The sequence below is a fragment of the Cygnus olor genome, chromosome Z (genome assembly GCF_009769625.2).
Source record: "Cygnus olor isolate bCygOlo1 chromosome Z, bCygOlo1.pri.v2, whole genome shotgun sequence".
Taxonomy (NCBI): domain Eukaryota; kingdom Metazoa; phylum Chordata; class Aves; order Anseriformes; family Anatidae; genus Cygnus; species Cygnus olor.
The window spans coordinates 40,139,832-40,160,932 of NC_049198.1; the positions used below are offsets into that span (position 1 = coordinate 40,139,832).

The 21,101-nt window shown below is 38.7% G+C and overlaps 1 protein-coding gene across 1 annotated transcript in view; it reads right to left on the minus strand.

Annotated features, from left to right (window-relative positions):
• Nucleotides 1–19,591, minus strand: part of GNA14 (G protein subunit alpha 14) — a 74,294-nt gene extending 54,703 nt beyond the window's left edge. Inside the window, exon 1 of the mRNA XM_040541751.1 lies at nucleotides 19,371–19,591. Within this exon, the coding sequence (XP_040397685.1) occupies nucleotides 19,371–19,491 (121 nt within the window). The 5' untranslated portion in view covers nucleotides 19,492–19,591. The remainder of the gene's footprint in view (nucleotides 1–19,370) is intronic.
• Nucleotides 19,592–21,101: the final 1,510 nt, after the last annotated feature.

The window sequence follows — 21,101 nt, forward strand, 5'->3', positions numbered from 1 at the left end:
TCAGAAATGCTAATCTGAAACAAAACTACCTTTAAAATACAAATGAAACTGTTTAATTTCAGACTTTCAGTGTTAACTTCCAGTTTTGTTTTCTATGCATTACCAACAGCGAAATCCCAATCTCCCTTCACATCCTCAGTTCAAAACACCTCCACATCCTCTGGGGTCTCTCTGCTGTTGAGGAAGCAGAAAGCATGCAGCAACTCTTAGCCATGTTGAAGTATAATTTGCCCACAGAAAAGCACATAGCTTGACATTTGTTAGTAAAAGAGCTACTAGCTGCAAAAAGCAACAAGATTTTTATGCTTAAACCCATTAGAAGATACAACAAGTTGCACACAGCACACTAACAGTGTATTATGAACTTTTTAGGTATGTCACTGGGAAAGAGGGAAAAGTCACTAACATAAATATTAGCATCATTTCTAAAACATGTTGGTGTTCTTTGCTATTTCATTTTTTAAATAGTAAACAGGTCAAAGAGCGCTTTGCCAGAAAAATCTGGAAATCATAATGATATCTGCATTATTTACACACCCTTGTACACATTTTATATTTTGGAGCATGTACTATTGTACAGTGTATTGCATCAAGGCCATAAAACAACTTTTTGTTCTTCATTTGTTCTTCATTCTGATAATGTTAAATTGTACAAACATTTAAGGAAAAAATATTTCTGGACTATGAGTGATAAATAGAGAGAAATTGTGCAGGGTGAATTACAAACTAATGAATATAAAGGACTATAAAATAACTTAGTCAATTATTTAGTCCAAAACTGTGCATACACCTTAACTTTCTAATGCTATCTCATATGTCAACTAACACTAAAAGTATATTTTTAAATAAAATATCATTCAAACAATTTAGATTCTCCCCATACGCAAAGCGAGTATGCTGACAGAAAAGAAATCTAAGATCAGGCGGTAAACAGCTGAAAATACTTCATTTCTGGTGGGTATTTGATAAGGTGGGGCAAACTCATAATATGATTTTTTGTAAATATAAATCTCATATAAAACAGCTTGTCCACTTATGCAAGATAATCCTATAATCATAAAAAGAACATATTAATAACTAGATTAATATATAAACTAGCTTAGCATTCAGTATTTCATGTAAAGTGAAACACATATGACACGAGCATATGTCTTACGAGAGACTAAACTAACAAAAGTTGGAAATTCCTTTCTCTGTAATTTTGCGAAAGACCATGGAAAGTTTACAGAAGATAATTATACTCACATTTCATCTGCAATAACCAGACATGCTAAGTAAATTATCAATCACATGTGATGGTGATTATCTAATGAGATTTTTCAAAAGGCTTTAGAATTTTAAATGTAATGTTTTATAAACTAACATTTCATAAAAATACATACATTTTTTGCCTATGCTGTGCCAGAATCCAACCAGCTGAAACAGAGTTTTTGACGGTTCAGTTTTCCTCCTGCCATTGAAGAACAGAATAACTTATTCTGAGCTAAGAAATCCATCTAGTGAGCGAGCTTTAATTTTGTGGACCTATATGTGATATTTTTACTCTGTTTTTCAAATTCTATGCTTCACCAGTATCCAAGACATCACAGTATCCCATAAGAAATGCTATGACTCCATGCATATAATCAAAAGTTAAATGTGCCTGGCCACCTTCCATGTTTCAGGACATAAGAACTACATAAAGAACTACAGCAACATCTTACATTCAGAGGAGTGGCTTGGTATGAAAAGGGCAGCTGTGACATAAACTAAAATGTTTCATGGTCCTGCAAAGTTCTGACTTTTAATATCCAAATGGAACAGGAAATAGATTAGTAAAAAGTAGTCTAACTACAAAAAATGGTACTGCATAATAACTTTACTTCAATAGTCAGTGACAAAAGAGTAACACTTTTGTTATTTATTTATTTAAATTGAAAACATCAAAATGTAGAATTGTTCTGAAGGTTCCTTAGAGTGATGCAATTGGAAACAATTTGTCGTACTTTGGACTAAAACGAGTCAAGCAGCATGGCATTTGTGTGGGTTTTTTTGTTTGTTTGTTTGTTTGTTTTTTCCACATCTCCACTGAAAGCTTTCATTTTAGTGTTCATGGAAAATTTTCCATTAGTGTAAGAAATTTTCAATTTATATATATATTTAATGCAAGGTGTATATCAACAATGAAGAAACATCCTGTAAACTCTATGCTGCCCTGCTGGTAACTTCTTGGAAGCTGGCTGGTATTTCTACACAGTTAACCCAGGGGGATTTTCAGTGGCTGATTTTTCTCTGCTGGTTGCTTTCTCCTCTAGTTCAAGGAAGAAGAATCAGTGTTCAGTGTTTGTACCAACAGGGCACGAACTTGCACAAGCAGTCAACTGACTTGATCTTTAAAAAATTCCTAAGCAGAGCATGTGCATGTTTCTCCCTCCTTCATCACTTTTGTGCTATGGGATAGTGACGTTCCTTATATTATGATGTTTGGGTTTTAGGCCCATATTTTGGCCTGGGTAGTTCTCCTGAGCCCACAGAGTTTTCATCCAGGTGACGGATTCACCTTGTTTATTATCTTAAAAATTTTAACCCAGTATCCTAGTTAAAAATTTAAAAGTTTAAAAATTTAAAAATCATAGCTCATTGTGTATGAGGGGTACCTGCTAATTCTGGCTCATGTGAGTATGACAACTGTGGATGTCGATGAAGATGGTGAAGGGCCTAGAGGGGAAGTCATATGAGGAGCGGCTGAGGTCACTTGGCCTGTTCAGCCTGGAGAAGAGGAGGCTGAGGGAGGACCTCATCGCAGTCTACAACTTCCTCACGAGGGGGAGTGGAGAGGCAGGTGACCTATTCTCCATTATCACCAGTGATAGGACCCACAGGGAAGGTGTTAAGCTGAGGCAGGGGAAGTTTAGGCTGGACATCAGGAAGAGGTTCTTCACCGAGAGGGTGGTCGCACACTGGAACAGGCTCCCCAGTCAAGTAGTCACTGCACCAGGCCTGTCTGAATTTAAGAAGCGATTGGACTGTGCACTTAGTCACATGGTCTAAACTTTTGGGTAGACCTGTGCGGTGCCAGGAGTTGGACTTGATTATCCCTATGGGTCCCTTCCAATTCGGGATATTCTGTGATTCTATGATTCTATGATGTGTTTCTACCAGCCGACCAAAGTTTTCTAGAGCAGAGAAGACATGTTTGTATTATGTATGAGACACTTCTTTTGGCTCTTACATTATTTCAAAACTAAACAATTGGCAAGCTTCCTTGTTCTTCCCCATGAAGGCATTTGTAATCTTTTAATAACACTATGTTGCCATGTATTCGTTATAAAATTGTTTACTATAGCATTACTAGAGGTTACTTTACATGAGTATGTTTGGCGCTGCTGACTGCAAGAAAGGGCAGAACTGCAAGAAAAGGAAAAAACATTTCCAGGTTTCTACACTTATCAGTATTGAATGGGATGACACGGACCTCATTCCTGTTGCAATTCACCTGAAATAAGCTCTGCCTGCTAAACACGACTAGCTTATTAAACATGACTAGTAAGGATCTATAGAAATAGTGGAAAAACTGATACACAAGATGGATGTGCATTCAGAGGTACCTCAGCAGGCTGGAGAAATGGGCTGACAGAAGACCTGATGCAGCTCAACAGTGGGAGTTGCAAAGTTCTGCACCAGGGGAGTGTGGTGGTTTTACTCGGGTGGGCACCCGAACTCCACCACAACCGCTCTCTCACTCCCCCACCTCAAAGAGGAACGGGGAGAAAATATGATGAAAAGGGCTCAAGGATTGAGATAAGGACAGGGAGATCACTCAACAGTTATCATCACAGGCAAAACAGACTCAGCATAGGGAGATAGTAAGATTTATTGCCTATTACTAACAAGCTAGAGAAGCGAGAAACAAAGGAAAGAAACCAAAAGCACCTTCCCCCCCATCCACCCTCTTCCACCTCAAACCCCCGAGCGGCGCAGGGGAACGGGGGAATGGGGGTTATGGTCAGTCTATAGCGCTTCTTCTCCGCCGCTCGGTCACTCTCGTGCCCTGTGCTGTGGGGTCCCTCCCACGGGATGCAGTCCTTGGTGAACTGATCCTGCATGGGCTGCCCACAGGCAGCAGCTCTTCAAGAACTGCTCCAGATGTCAGTCCGTACCACGGGGTCCATCCCTTAGGAGCAAACTGCTCCAATCTGGATCCCCCGCAGGCAGCAGCTCCTGCCATGTCACCTGCTCCTGCGTGGGCTCCTCTCCACAGGCTACAGGTCTGGCCCGGAATCTGCTCTGGCAGGGGTCTTCCACAGGCCGCAGCCTCTGTCAGTGCAGGTCCACCTGCTCCACAGTGGTCTCCTCCACGGGCTGCAGCGTGGAACCCTGCTCCACCGTGGTACTCCATGGGCTGCAGGGGGACAGCCTGCTTCACCATGTTCCTCACCACAGGCCGCAGGGGACTTCTGCTCCGGCGCCTGGAGCACCTCTCCCCCTCCTTCTTCACTGACCTTGGCGCCTGCAAGGCTGTTCCTCAATCCTCTCACTCTCCCAGCTGCTGTGTGGCGCAGTGTTTTTTTTCCCTGTCTTAAATATGCTCTCACAGAGGCGCAAAACAACTTCACTTATTGTCTCAGCTCTGGTCAGCAGTGGGGCCCTTACCAAACATGGGGCAGCTTCTAGATCCTTCTCACAGAAGCCATCCCTATGGCCCCCTGCTACCAAAACCTTGCCACGTAAACCCACTACAGGGAGGAATAAATCCAGACACCTGTACATGCTGTGGGCTGCCTGGCTGGAAAGCTGCTCGACAGAAAAGACTCTTGGGGGTCCTGGTGGGCATCAAGTTTAACATGAGCCAACAGCCTCCTGAGTTGCATTAGGAAGAGACTTGCCAACAGGTCAAGATAGGCAATCCTTCCCCTCTAGTCAGCACTGCTGAGATTGCACCTGACATGCTGGGTGTAGTTCTGTGCTCCCCAGTACAAGAGAGGTGGAAATACTGGAGAGAGGCCAACACAAGGCCATGAAGATGATTAAGGGACAGGGGTATTTCTCATATGAGGGAAGGCTGAGAGAGCTAAGACCTTTCAGGCTGGAGAAGAGAAGGCTAATGGAGACCTTATCCATGTGCAGAAATACCTGATGGTGAGAGTAGAGATGGAACTAGACACTTCCAGGGATGCAAGATGCAAAAGACACAGATTGGAATATAAGAAATTCTGTTTAAACATAAGAAAAAACTTTAACAGTAAAGGTGATTGAACACGCAAACAGGCTGTCCATGGTGGTTGTCTCTGTCTTTGAAGGATATGCAAAACCCAACTGGATGCTGTCCTGAGGTCTAGGTGATTCTGATTTGGGCAGGGGCTTGGCAACACAGTCTCCAGAGGTCCCACCTGACCTTCTATGATTTCGTGACCAGGTGAATAAAAACACAGCCCAAAATAACATGATAGTGAGGCAAGGAGAATAAGGAGAATCTTGAAGGTGACTAAAATCCATTCCCTAGAAGCAGGGGCACCTCATATGAGACCTCTGTTGAGCCAAAATAACACATTTTAAAAGGCTATTTCTGTCTCCAAGAGGACAAGAGAAGAACCTGAACACCAGTAGTCCTGCATAGCTCTGGAAGCCAGGAGATAAAACAGCATTCTACCTAGGGAAACAGTGGTGACTATGTGGAAACAGCCTCTTATGAGGTTTGGTGGGATTAAAACACGTCTGCTTGCACAACCAGTTCTGCACACCACCTAAACATATTGTGGAGCTTTGAACCAAGGATTACAGCTTTCTATTATTATCAGATTTTTTGATTACTATTATTATTATTTAATTACTACAGGTCAAAAGCAACTGCAAGTACTGACCTATAAGAATTGGAAAGTCTTAAAAAAAAAGTCAGGATCTAGGAGGGCATAGCTAAGCAACAGTAAAACTGTTCAGTGCTAGGAACCTACATAGGAGTGAAAAAAGAGGTACTGGTACTGGACCCTTCTTAAGCTCAATTTCAACAGCTGAAAGCTTTTGTAGAACACCTGTATTTATCATATGAATAGTGAGATTGATAGTGAGATAGAGGGCGTTGTGCAAACTTACACCTTAGCCAAGAAATACAGCTATATTATAAAAGGGAACTGTTCTTCAGGGGCACTCAGGAGTCTGAGGGACTTCCCAAAAGATTTTAAATATGAAAAGACTACGGTGAATTCCTTAAAGAACTTTAAAAGGTCACTGTACCCAGTAACACACAAATACTATAATATACCTCCATTTGAAATACAGTAATATATACCAATGTAAACTGGAGAAAAACTGAACAGGATTTGTGGTCATGAGCTTAATCAAAAATCAAACAAACAAACAAACACTATTGTAAAATGAAAACAAAATAGTTATTATTAATTAACATGAACTCAAAGGTCAAAGCAATAGATGTATTCCACTACACAGAATCACAGAATGGTTGAGGTTGAAAGGGACCTCTTGAGGTCACCTGGTCCAACCTTCCTGCTTAAGCAGGGTCGCTGAGAGCAGGCTGTCCAGGACCATGTTTTTGAAGACCAGGATTTTGATGATCTCCAAGCTGGGAGACTCCACAACCTCTCTGGGCAACCTGAACAAATACTCTGCCACCCACATGGTAAAGAAGGGAATGACTTCCCTTGGTGAATCCATGCTGACTACTCCTGATGATTTTCTTCTCCTTTACGTGCCTGGAAATGTTTTCCAGGATTAGCTGTTCCAACACTTCTCACCCCCAAAAGACCAGAAGTGCTTATAGTAAGAACTATCTTCTATGACCCGTGCCCCAGATAATATAAACTTACATCAAACAGCTAATATTTGCTTTCCTGTGGCTGTTGTATTAAACTGAGCACAGCTGGATGGAACAATATTTTCCCGAAAATGTCGGAATAGATAAACAGCATCCTAATTTGTTCCACGGCAGATTATATATTCTTTATGTTGAATGAAAACTTTAACACTATACAACCTCCCTACCTCATCTGGTTTCATAGTTTACAATTCAGTAACATTTGAACTAAGAATTGAAACATGCCAGTGTCACACAGTGCTATCATTCCCTTGCCATCGTCATCATACTTCTGTCAATCCTCAGTACACCAGAAATACTGTTTTGCATTTAATGTGTGTAACTCTATTTAAAATACAAGCTCAAAGTATGAGGTACTTTACATTTAGGATTTGCAGTAACAAGACTGCAAATACTAAACAGGTTCTTCTGTTTAGGCTACATGCCACAGAGGACCAGCTGTTTCTCCATATAGCCAAATAAAAAACAAGTAACATGCAATCCCCAAAAGATCCATTGTTTATTTTCCCAGTGCTTCAACTGTAATTTTCATATATCTTAGTATTAAAAACAATTAGCCAATGAGGACTTCAGGATTTAAAGTGTGAGGGATTACTAAATTATACATTGCTGAAGACTGTAATTATTTAAAAAAAAAAAAAAAAAAAAAAAAAAAAGAAGAAAAAGAAGAAGAAAACAAGACATGACAATGCATTAAAAAAAAAAAAGAAAAGAAAAGAAAAACACTTTAAATTTAAAATTAAGTGTTTCTATTTTTTCAGAGATAAGTGCATCTCACAAAATTAGAGTTCTGCTGCATGCAATTTTTTAAGAAAATTAAGTAGCATACTTTCCACCAATAACAATAAACTGTTCTATAATAAAATGAAATAAAATTATGTAAGAAACTACTGCCTTTAAAACCAGATCCATTTAATGATTCATAACTTTGTTGGGTTTTGTTCTTTCTCTCTCTCTTTTTTTTTTTAAAAAAAAAAAAAAAAAAAAAAACTTAATTGTTCCCTTGGAGGCACCTGAAGAGCTTAGATAGCATTTTCAAAAAGCTCTCATAACTTGAATATTCAAATTCCCCTGAGTTTTGCTGGGCCTGATGGCTTTATTTAGAAGATATATTTCTGTATCTGTTAGAACTGCTTACCTCCTCTATTTGGACTTCCCGCAACCAAATGACTTCAAAACAAGTACAGAGGCTTGAAATCCATCTGCCTCATATTGTGACAGGATGGTATCTGTCTCAACCCTAAATGTACTGCCGTCCAAAGATTTTACAGGGCCTTAGGTCTTTTGAGTTTAATAACCAGTGAAAACTTCCAGCAAAATAAACTTTGGATTCATCTACACAGATTTCACTCTGAGCTGTGACTGAAAAAAGGCAAAACTGCGGTACTCAAATACATATGCAGACTCAAGACTCAAGGTCTGGCAACTCTGCACTACAGGATTGCCAGGAACTCTTCCCAAACCCAGGTTTGCAAGCTCTTTATTTTGAGGTTCATATTGTCACCATTTAACACTTGCAGCTGGAAGTTGGGACCTGTATGTGTCTGCCAAGTAAGGAAAGTCAGCTCCTGCTGCAGAGGCCTTACTGTCACAAAAGGTGCTGCCTAAGGAAAAAACACAAGCTGACACGTGGCTTTAAGATTGCGAAGCAACAATAAAACAAGCAGTTAAGCATAAAAGCTTCCTGCCTGGGTAATGAATGCCAAGTGTTTATACGAAACACATTTTCATTTCAAACACAAAGCTAGGAATTGTGAAACGGATATGTCCTAAGGGCTAAAACTAATTGTTTGGCCTTTCCTGTCAAAGAAAACATATCAGGCTGGGAACTTATTTGCTTTTTAAAATATATTTATGATTGTGGATAAATATTTGGCACAATTACCTCGGAAATATCTGAGTCCAAAAAGTATTTACTTGTAACTTAGGAAAAAAAAAACAAACTACTTTTTTTGTCACAGATTTTCACTTACTTGAAGTATTTATTTTTTCAGTTAATATTTCATGTAATTCCAAACCAGTGGCTAACGACAGATACTTCAAAAATACTCTGCATGAAGTTCTAACGCTTTTCAGAAAAAGATGGGCATAAACACAAGCAGTAGGGAAAACAGTCACATCTGAATAATAGTGGAACCACAACACATTACAGATATGTAATACATCTGGAAAGCCATCCTTCATTTTTATTTAAATCTTATTTTCCAAGAGTTGCTTCCTCTGTGGACTACCTTCAGCTTGTAGTAATAAAAGAAAGTAACCTTTACATCCAATAAGCTAGTTCAGCTCTAGCTCAACACAGAAATTATAAAAGGTCTCACCAGTAACCTAATACTTCCATAGCAGAAATGATTGTTTCAGTACTGAGGAATATTATTACTGAAGAATACAAAAGAACTTCAGTGATTAAATAGCTCTTTCTGTTCCTGAAGTTTAATTTAGCTTAATTAACTCCTATTTAATAGTCATTACAAACAGACTCATTTTTCTCTTAGAAAGTTGGAATACTGTCTTGCAAAAGACTTTTCTAAGCCCACTTCAACTTCATAACAATATCACATTAAAATTCCACAATGGAGAGGAGATATTCATAAAGAACAACAGTGTTACTGAGCACAGAGGTTTTGGAAAGATATCCTTACCTGAACTACTCTTATAGAAAACATCTTGTAAACCTAAGCATATGGAAAGGATACACTTCAAGAGAGAACCCAGCATTGCGTGCTGAGTACACTGTCCACAGAAAGAGCTGAAAAGCCTGGAAGTGAGTGAATATGCAATGTGATAGACATATAATCGTCCCCATCATCATTCACACAATTTTTGTCTCTAATTAAATGAAAAACACAGAATGTGTTTCCACGTAGTAGAAACTCATTCCCACTGAAGCCACAGAACTTCACTACTTTTACAATTTTTTTTTATAACTAGAGGCTTGGGCCAATAAAATTCAAAGGTAAATAGGACCAATGTAAATATATTTTAAACAACTGAATTTGAGTTTTATTTTATATATATATATATAAAAATATATATATATATGTATGTATATATATTATGGTCACCACTACTACCTGCAGAAGATACTACATTCAGACAGCAAAGCCCATTCTCTCCAGTCACCAAGAAAAAAAAAATGTTGTAAATTATTTCCAGGCACAAATTATTTTCCTATTTACAGTACAAAATGCTATCTAGAGAAAGTTAGTCATCCCAGTGTTACTTCAAGTGATAAGTATACTAGAATAATATTAATATTTGAAGACATACAAAATAGTGACTATTCAGTCAACTGGGAAAGGTCACCTTTTTAAAAGCACATTGGCAAAAACAGCAGCAAAATTACAGCTGCTGAAGTTGTTTTTTATGTTTTGATTTTTAAGAGAACACATGCCTAATATGTACTTGAGTTTGAGAGGCCTCAAATTTACTTTTCCTAAGACAAAACTTAGGAGAAACTAGATACTAAACACAGTATTAAATCCTGCTCCTTTTTCCTTTTTTGGACAAAAATAAATATATATATATATATATAAAAAAGTAGCTTTAACATATCTGAAACGTGAACATTGCTGTGCTAAACACAGACTGAAACAAAACTGCATAAATTATCTTTTTACCATTGAATATTTTTTCACACTGTTTTCCATAATACTTACTTCAAGTTTGTAAGTTTCCAGTGGAAAATGCTCCCCATCTGTGCCATGTTTTCAATCCATAAATCAGTGAAAAATTTTCAAATAGAAGTGATGAAGAAATTATTTCAAAATTTTGTAGGCTGTAATTTTCACTCTGGGTTAACTACACAGGAGTGGAAATTCGGATGCCCAATAAATTGTAATATCTTTCTATGATTATAATCTAAATGAACTCAGATTTCACAACTTTTTCATAACAGGCTGCTATATGTCATCACTTTCATTTTTCAACTATATCTCACAGTACTGTTAGCACTGGCATTTCAGACAGATTTACAGTGGAAGTGGAAGGCTTCGTAATACATAGTACGTCAGTCAAAAATTACTGTCCCAATTTCAAAAAGAAATATAAAGAGGTGTACTCAGTAGTCAAATGTCATGCAATGTATCTGAGAAGCAGAAAAGGCAAGGGTAAAAAACAACACTCAGCTAGGCATACTGAAAAGTTACCTTATTCATTCAAGAAATACTGCAAATAAAGTTGTGTCTGCAAAATTTTCACCTACATTTACACAGCATTTTATACATACAACAGAGTTGAAGCCAAGCACAGTAGTAAAGAAAGCACTAGGATACAAGACTGGCTGCATAACACAAAGTTTAAAATAAACAACCTAAAGAAGTTGAGAATGTAAATTTCAATGATAAAAGTTATCAACAGGATTTTTTTTTCTTTCTAGCTGCAAAGCAAGGAAATCAAAATCTTTTTTTCACAGCCATTTAAATCACAGGCTATATCAACTTGCTGACAGAAAATAGGAAAGTACTTGGGTGAAACAGATTTGTAGGTACCTGTTACTTACCAGTAATTTACTTCCTCAGTTTTCCTATGAATTTTATTGTAATCAGATTTTAATTTTATAACCAGATTTTATTTACTTGAATCAAATTTTAACTTTATTTTTAGCATATTGAAAATAGCAACCTTCACATTACATGCTGTCAGCTAAAAATGAACCATTCCAAGCAACCACCTAAAATCATGTTTCAAGTATGCTTTTTCAGTGTTCATGTTTATAAACAATTGTGCTAACAGGATTCTTAAGTACTCATCAGCAAGTTGATCATTAATTCCAAAACAGGCCTGTAAGTAACTCTTAGTACCCACTGAGGTGGTCAAGTACTTTGTAAGTTACAATAATTGGAAATATTTGGTAACTGACCCAAAACAATAACAAAAACAACAACAAAATCAGAATTTTCCCCTGCAGTGATAGTGACCTAAAAAGGTTCTTTACAAAGGCAGTTACCTGAAACAGCTCTAAAACAATCTAAAGTAGTGAAACAAACTAAAACCAACAACAAAAACACAGTAGCTAAATAAAAATAAAACAAATAGAAGCCAGAGAAAAAGCAGTCAAGGTAAACTTCCAGCATTCTGGAAAAAACAACAGATTATCTTGCATTCAGAAAAGTTTTATCTTCATACCTTGGGAAAAAAAAAAAAAAAAAAAAAAGAGTTCTGATCCGCTCTTGAAGTTTGCAAATGAAGCTATATGCTTAGATGACTATCCAAATTAAAGAGACTAAATGCTTATATATTTGCAACACTAGGAAATGGCAAATTCAATCAAGCACTTTGAAGATGCATTTTAAACAAGCAGTTAGTGAATCAACAACTTGTATAATGCTACTCATAAAACAAACAAACAAACAGAAAACTTGCTTTCCTTGGCAGAGGAAATCGTTGGACCTGGAAGTGATTTACAGACAAAACAAACAAACAAACAAGAAAAACAAACAAACAAACAAACAAAAAAACACCCTCTTAAAGAATAAAAGGGAAAATATAACCAAAGTTTATATTTAATACTTCACTGCATAACCTAGAGCAAAACTATTTCCCAGGACAATATTTTCATTTTTATGTTTATTCTTTCCAACTGGAATGCTCTTTATGAAGCATTTATTTGTTCAGTTTGATCGTGTGCTCTTAAAAATCAAAAAGGAACAAAACTATTAATGGCTTTGTATGATTCTCATACTCAAGTAGAAGCTAACCTGAAATATATCAGCACTTCCTAAACATAAAATCAACATCAAATACTTGGAGAGCTTTTCTCTTTATTTAGTGAAAAAAAGTGACTTGGTGATATGCAGCTGACTTTGCTAAATACTTTTTGAGAGAAAACTGCATTCAATAGTAGCTATAGATGGATAAAGATGTAGTATAGCCACCCTTACACCATGAAAAGAAAGTAAAGGAATAACACACAACAGTCCTTGCCTTCATTAGGTGCTTTCATTAGCACTAACTTATTCTGGAGGTGAAAGGGATGCTAGTCAGCTAGATATATTTATAAATATTACATAGATAGTTAAAAAAAAAAAAAAAAAAAAAAAAAAAAAAAGCAGATCATCAATCTATGAGACCTAGTTAAACTATGGGGGTAAAAATGGGACTGTGATATCATAGGACCATTTATTAACATGTTTGAACAAATCTTCCATTCACTTGGGAAGGTTTTGTGCATTAATGGTACTGAAAGTATGGCAAAGTTGTACGCATCACAGTGAATGTGATAAAATGAAAGCATGCACTATTGGGTTTGCTTTGTGCAGACAAAACTATTATTGCTTAGTTTACACAGCCACTGCTGCTCAGACAGTAATTCAACCAAGTGTCATGCTTCCTTTTGACGTTATAATTCCTTGGTACTGCCGCAACATATCAGCTCCCATGTTCATTTCCCTTCGCTCAGCACCCAGTCCTTCGCTCACCATGCTCCTATAAAAGAGAGGAGCTGTGGATTCTTGAGAATTTATTTTAAGCTAGCCACTGTATTTCAGTTTCAAAGCAGAGAGATATACTACTTTATTTACCTCTTTCTACTGTTAATAACATCAGGCAAACAAAGTAAGTTATACAAAGAACAAATAACCAAATACTGTAAAAAAAGGTATCAGAAGGCAATCCTACCAAAAATCACTTAGCAGTTAGGAGAATTATTAGCATTGTCATAAAAATCAGTTGTTCATTTCATCATTTTTTCTTTCTCTTTCAGAAGAGTAAGTATGATTACATTATACTACTTAGTAAACTCCCTCTTAAATAAAAACATATAATTTCAGAAAATCCTAATTTTGCCTTGCCTATTATTACTACTTCCTTTAGAAACAAGACCAGGTGGATCAAAGTGAGAAAAATATTAAATTATTTTCCTCTCTGATAGCATACACAGAAAAAAAAAAAAATTGCATTTTCTCCTTTACTCCGGTTTGTTGCTTTCTTCAAGCAACATGAAGAATGAATATTAGATATCTCAGAAAATGACGGAGCACCAAAAATCCAAAATGATTAACAGTAAGACATTACTTTATGGAAAAATTGCAGGCATGCCACTTTACTCCTTTTAGTGTTGATTACCATTTGGGGACCATACAAGTAAAAAACGTTCTCAACAGATCATGTCTTCTTCTCCTCATTCCTCATCTACCTCCTTCCAACATACTAGAAGGGTTTTGTAAACCAGGTAATTCAAAAATAAATAAATAAATAATTTAATTAATTAAAAGGAAACAAAATCCCGGGATCCTTTTCCTCCTAAAAATACTGTGCTTGTTTTGTCTTAAAAAAACAACCATTTCTATTTGTCTAGTAACTGTTGTGCCTTTGAGCATTAAAATAAATAAATAAATAAATGTTTTGATAGTATTAGCATCAACTAGAAATGACAATTACATGCCCCCCAAGTGAAGCATAGAGCATACTAGAGTTGGAAAATAACTGACACTTTCAACTAATACCCAGTGAAATTCAGAAATAGGTAAGAAGGAAGATACACTTGTATACTGATAGAACTGTTGTTAGATATCCTCACGTGGTCACTGGACTTCATGCTTCACAATGCAAATCAGCCATACATGATCCAAACAGTCTGTAAATATTCTACAACTGCCCATAATGATGAAGCATGAGACTAATTGAACTGAAATTGAATTTTTCAGTATTTGTACAGATCAGCTTCTGAAGAAATGGATCGTCTTGTTGGTTCTCAGAAACTGTAGTTCACAATCAGAATTTCAAGGCATAACAAGCACTTGTGCATGGCATCAGCTTTCTCTAGAGAGTCAGTTGTGAGAATCATGTTAGCAAACCACTAAAATAAAATGAAGAAGAATTAACCACATTCATGTAAAAAATACAATTCTTCAAACTGAGACAGCATCCTCCTATTATACCTATACAACGTAGACTAGTTTCACACTATTTTTTCTTGTTACTAGCTTTCAAAAGCTAGAAAATAAAAAGAACAAATTTACCAGGTATCTGTTCACAGAAGCTGCCACAGGTACCACAAATATGTCTGAAAAGGGCAGGCACAGACAACTTGGAGGAGGAGGGATGCAGAGGAGCAAACAATCATTATCAGACATGATCTCATGACACAGGGTACGTGCACTCCAGTGTACTTATCCCAGGAAGGAAAAACAAGCGCCATTATTGTCAGTGAGGAGCTGAGGCTCAGCAGCAGTTTTTCTCATGCATATGGTTGCAATGAAATACTGAGTTGCACAAAGATGCCTTGACTGCACCCTTCGACACCCGCATAGGGTGTGGTAAAGTCAATCCCACTGATTTACTCAGATTCTGTTTCAGCCCTTAAGGTTTTCACTGGCCTTTCATTCACCACAGACAGGCCTGGCTACCTACAGGAATAAAAATCATGCATAAAAAACATATTCCAAACAGAAGAGCAAAGAGTTTCTGGTAGTTGCAACCAGAGAGAGCTGTAGTGGAAAACTGACAAGCTAGCAGGCAAAGCCATTAGTTTATTGAGAAAAAATCCTATTCATTCCAGATGCTCAATCTTGCCTCTTATATTATCCAGAGGAGAATATGTTTAAATCAGAGTAATTTATGCAAACTAATGATTTTTATTAGCAAGAACGTGGACAGATCTGCTAAGGACTTGGTAAGATGGACTCTATCTCCACTAGACTGATATGTATATACTTCCTTCCTGCATAACTTTCTGTCTCACACAAATTCAAATTAGTTTCATCATGGAGATGCTTCTTATTCCTACACTAGCACTCAAAAATTGTCATATTTTAACACATCTATGAGTGTCAGCCTGACCAGTGCCAAGAAAAAAATTAACCCCACTGACACAGCTAGAATTCTCCTATTCTCAGAAAGACAAAACTGTGCTTACCATAGAAATGTAATGACTTCTTTTAGGAAAACTAAACGCCACAGGGTATTTCTTGCTACTGCAGTGAATGTCACGAAGTAATTAGAAGCCAGTCAACACCTGTTCTCTCTGTACGTGTCTCGGACACTTCTCCAAGAAATGCAAAAATCAGTGCTGGTCATTTACTACCTCAGAAGCTCCAAAATGAATGGTTCTTTTAACCCTTATGTTTTAAATGGGAAAATTCTTAAGTGACCACAGCGTCCCCTGCACAACAGCAATGACAGATCCTCTAGAGCTTTCATTAAAGCCTGATTTTCTGTTCTCTATCATTGCCAAAGAATGACCTTGTATAAGACAAAACAAAACAAAACAAAACAAAGCGGTTCACCCAAATGATACCATCAATGTAAACCTTTCCAGATGCTTAAAAGAACATTAAGGACCACAACAGCATGTCTGTCAAAGGTGCAGCGTTCTTCCAGTGAGATCTGTCACGGCATTGTCTGTTTTGAGGTTTTCCTACTTCCAGTCAGAAGTCAGAGTACTGCCAGTCTACCGTCTTTACACCAGTTGTTGAAACTGCTGTGGATTACGGCTCCCAGATGCATCTCTCTCTGCTCAAGGAATACTGAAGTATCAAGGAGCAGTGACTCTGCCTGCCAAGTATGACCCTCTCCACACCCAGCCATTATAATGATGCACACTGGAAGAAAATCCACCTGAGCAAAATCCAATTGAGAAAATCCCCACTGAGCCTTCAGAAGGACCACCTGCACTAATCTCCACTGGTTGTAAGTCATAATTATGATTATGTACAGTCACAAGCAGCATTATCTTCCCCACACTTAGAGGTTTTATTCTGAAGTTTAATTCACAATCACAATTTAAGTGTTACTTTTATAAACTATCAAGTACTTTAACAATATTCCTGGACAAGAATACAACACTTTTCCTCTCAGACATTAAAGTTGTTTTCTTAAAAAAGATATGCCTACTTCCTCCAGCACCAAATCCTCTTAATTAAGAGTTTTTAATGGGGTCTCGTTATTAACAGAAGTGCTTCTATTACTGTCATGTCAGGGAGCACCAATTTTTCACACCCTGACCTGACACAGCCAGCAAAGCTTTGTCATGTACCTGTGGTATTAAGGCTTATTTTAGGAACCTGAAATGTCACCCGCAAGGGTGTCTATTCTCCAAGAGGTCTCAGCACTACGGAACAAAATGAGCTCCTTTCAAAGTCTGCTTTGTAACTCAAGATGGGAATTTTGGTGTATTTGGCTGCAGAGGGGAGTGGGAGGAAGTCGGAAACAGGTATTCAAGGGTAATAATGAAAACCAGTGTTTTAAACAAAATGAAATTAAAAATAAAAAATCCATTACCCAGTATATTTCTCAAGAGTAATCAAGATTTGAAAATGTATTACATCCCTCTTCATTAGCACACAACTGCCATGCAAGTACATGGGCACAGCGAAGGAAAAAATATAATAATTTATTTGCTTCGGCTTGGAAAACAGATGACTGAGGAAGGATATAAAATGCCTGTAAGACTGGAAGACAGACAGAGAAGAGTGAATAGGCACTGACAGTCTTCCCCCTCTTTAAAAACTAATGTTAGGAGTTATTAAATAAAAGGAAGAGGCCAAACCAAAATCAAAAAGAAATGGAAGAGGTTTCTCACACAAAACACAGGTAGGCTGAACACTCCCTGCCACAAAATGCTGTGGCTGGCTGAAAGATGCTAGGTAAATTCATGGAAGAAGAACCATGGAGGGTTGCTAAAAACTCAGGAACTCCACATGTCTCAGGAAGCTTCTGCAACTGAAATGGTTGGGAGCTAAGAGTACCGGCTACTGGAAGGAGAGAAGTTGTGTTTATGTCACGCTCATATCATTCCTTGAAGACCTGCTTTCAGAAGACAAAACATTGCTGGACGAACAGTAATCAGAATAACCCATTTTTTTCTTATCACATGTAAAAGAAAAAAGGTACTACAAAATTTACCAGACAAGAAGATTTTTTTACTTTTTATTGAATAGAACTACATGCTTTATATTATACTTTCTAATGTATATTTGGCATAACTGGACATGGAGGGTTACATTCATGTTCTAGAAAATACCTTAATTGCTATTGTAAACAAATCAGCCTTGTCACAATGTTACATATTGGTAATGTCAGAAGGAAGTTTTAGTTTTTTTATTGCAACAGGTAGTTTCTAAAAAGGCTTGGTATTTCCCCCAGAGCCCTGAATATTGTCACCGAGGAGTGCTTTTGAAAAGCACGTTCTTTGAAAGCACTCTGCTTCTTGAGCAGATTTAAAGCCTTTTTTAAAGATTCTTCCTGCACAACTCCATCTAAGGTTTTCCTCAATGTCTTTGCATTACAACATGCAAACAGTCTTTTCTAAAAGGAGAAGCTAACTACATTTCAACAAGAACAAGCAGATGAACGTAGGACAGTACTCAACCTTACTGCAGACTTTTAAAGTTATAACTTTGCAATTACAATTTTAAACTTGGACTCAAACATTATAAAGGACAGATTTGCCCTCAAAACAAACCAGTAACTTCATTTGACTTTGTAGCTAGCAGGCATATGGGCATTCACTCTAATTTCTCTGTCAAACCTGAGGCCTAAATTACACAAAATCTTTCCTTTTTGAAGCCATAAAAATTATTTTCATCTAAATACCTCAAGGGTTGGAAAAACCCAGGCTCCAGAACCAAGCCCCCTCACGGCTGTCCATCCATGGGCTCTCCCCACCATGACTCGCAGTGTTGACCATGCTGGCCACAGCTGTGCAGCCAGAAGATGCCCGAGGACATCACCCCCAGTTAAAAATATCATCCCATCTCTGCTGTGAAGGCATACAAATACAATTCCTAGATGCAGCAGCTCCTCATGATTTGCCTACTAGCTTCTGCCTTTACATCGCCTACCAGGTTTGGTCTTTCTGTATACTTTCCTTTAACTTCTCCCAAAATCACACTAAGAATCTGACATTTCTTGTTCAAAGACCTAAAAAATTATGCTTGGCCCCAAATCACAAGTAAGTATTATTTGTATATTTTGCTTTACTTTCAAGTGGACAACCTGATGAATAAAAAAGTTCTTTCAATTGCTGTGCACAACATGTAACATTCATAGCTGTACACTGATGCTCATAGCCGGAGAAAGTGTGTTTTACAATGATTTCAACAGCAATAAATACAAATAGAGTGCTGATGCAAGTTCTTTTGTTTGTTTGGGGGGAGTATTTTTTGTTAGTCCGAGGTTTTTCAAAAATCCCTTATCAAAACGAATCCCTCACCCGTGTTCCTGGTTAAACAGCAAACTGACACAGAAAAACAGCGTGGGGTACCGCAGGACCAAACGGAGGAGGAAGCCTGACATGAGTGCGCAACGTATCACCTGCCTTGCACAAGGGGGTGAGGCTGCAGGAGAGCTCACTGGAATAAAAGACACTTCGCGAACCTCGGAGGCACCTGCAGAAAGGTGAGCTAACTCCGCCGCCGCAACGCCTTGAGGGACAGACCTCAATCCGTATAAATATCCACCGCAAAACCCAGAGTATTTACCCGCTTGCCCCTAGCACCTCACTCAGACCCTTGCACCTAGTCCAAGGCAGACGTGCAGCACCACCACCAGCACCACCAGCACCACCAGCACCACCAGCGCCATGCCCGGATCCCGGTGCCCAGCGCCTCCCGGCACTCACCCAGCAGCAGCAGCTTCAGCTCCCGGCGGGCGTCCCGCTTGTCCCGGCGCAGCTGCCGCTCGATCTCGGCGCTGATGCGCTGCGACTCCTTCTCCTCGGCCGACAGGCAGCACCCGGCCATGGCCTGCACCGGGGGCGTCCCCTCCCGGCCCGGCACGGCCCGGCACGGCCCGGCCTCGCCTCCCGCCGGCCGGCAGGTGGGGGCCGCCTCCTGCCCACGGGGCGGGGGGACGCGGGCGGGGGGCGGCCCCGGGGGCTGGAAACCCAGGGCTGGGTCCGGGGTCCCGTGTCCCGTCCCGGCCCTGCCCCGAGCACGGGGCCTGCTCCCGGCCACGGGGCGGCTTGGTGAGGCGTCGGCGCCCCGGGGGCTGAAGGCTCGGCTTAGAGTTGGAGAAGAGCCGTGAGAGTGGTGCTGGCGAGCCTTCAACTCCCCTGAAGGGCTGCCTGAAACTGCTCGTGGCTGTTACATCTGTTTTCGGGGGTCTTGTGGGTAGAAATTATCTTTGGTTTGTTTGGCAGGTGTGGTGGGAGCTGGAGGGGGAAGGGGCTGGTGGGGAAGAAACAGTACTGCACGGGAGCCGGACACTACGGTTTATAACTACATTGTGTGTACATTAAAAATAAAACGTTGAAGATACTTTTTTCTCCACTTTTTTAGTCAATTTATTTCTTCGAAGTTTCCTTCGATTCCCATTCATTACTCTGTCATCCTCCTATCACTTCTCTTCTGTTTCACTCCAAACACAAACCCTGCAATGATACTTGAACTTTTGAACTTGCAGAGTTTTAAATGAATCTAATAACAAGCAACAAGGTTCTGACTCAAAGTCTCAAAGTTTGTGCAACAGTGATAGGTGAAACCAGTAGGAAAAAAATGGAAAGATAAGCAAATATTTTTTTAAACAAACATAACTGGCTGATTTGTTGATTTCTTCACCATGGGCAGTCGTGCATATGCATATTTTGAATGTAAAATACTTTTTAAAACAAAGCTTAGTATGTCTAGATCCATAGAAGACAACTGTCTCCACCTTCACCAGTTAGATATGCGGGAGTAAACAATTATAAGGGAGTTGCTTCAAAATTTGAAAGCTATGTATTTTTAATGGCTTTCTATTGCTGCTACCTCCTTAGGGCACCCTCCTGCCATAAGAGAGAATATGGGCAGGTTTTGAGGGAGTCAGGATCCTCTGAGTCTGCTGATAGTGGAGTTTCATACAAATATGGCCATTCTCTGAATAATGTTATTCATTACTAATTCAGGTAAATATTTGCCTAGTCTAATAGTATTTGATGACCAATACATACAGTTAGAGATAAGTGTCAGAATTAGGGTTTTTTTCTGGTGAACTACAGAAAAGTGTACACAGCAGTACAATTCCCACTGCCCTAACAATTTTGATAATTCAGATCATATCTCTGTTCCCACATTACAGTTGGCTCACCAAGGAAAAAGTTCAAAGTGTGTAACCCAAATTTAGCGTTAATCTATCTCTTACCCCTATTGCCATTTCTGAAACAAAAATAAGCTACAGAAGAGCTTTCAGGATTGTACCAGATGAGTTTTTTCTACTTGGTTCCATGAAGCACATACAGCTTGCTTCTTAAGAAGCGTCAATAAAAATCCCTTTTTCGAAAACCAAGGGTCCCAATTCCCTCACCAGTGGTTCTTCAACAACAACAAAAAAGCACCTTGATGCAACAGCCAAAGTAGGAGGGAAGAAAAAGGAA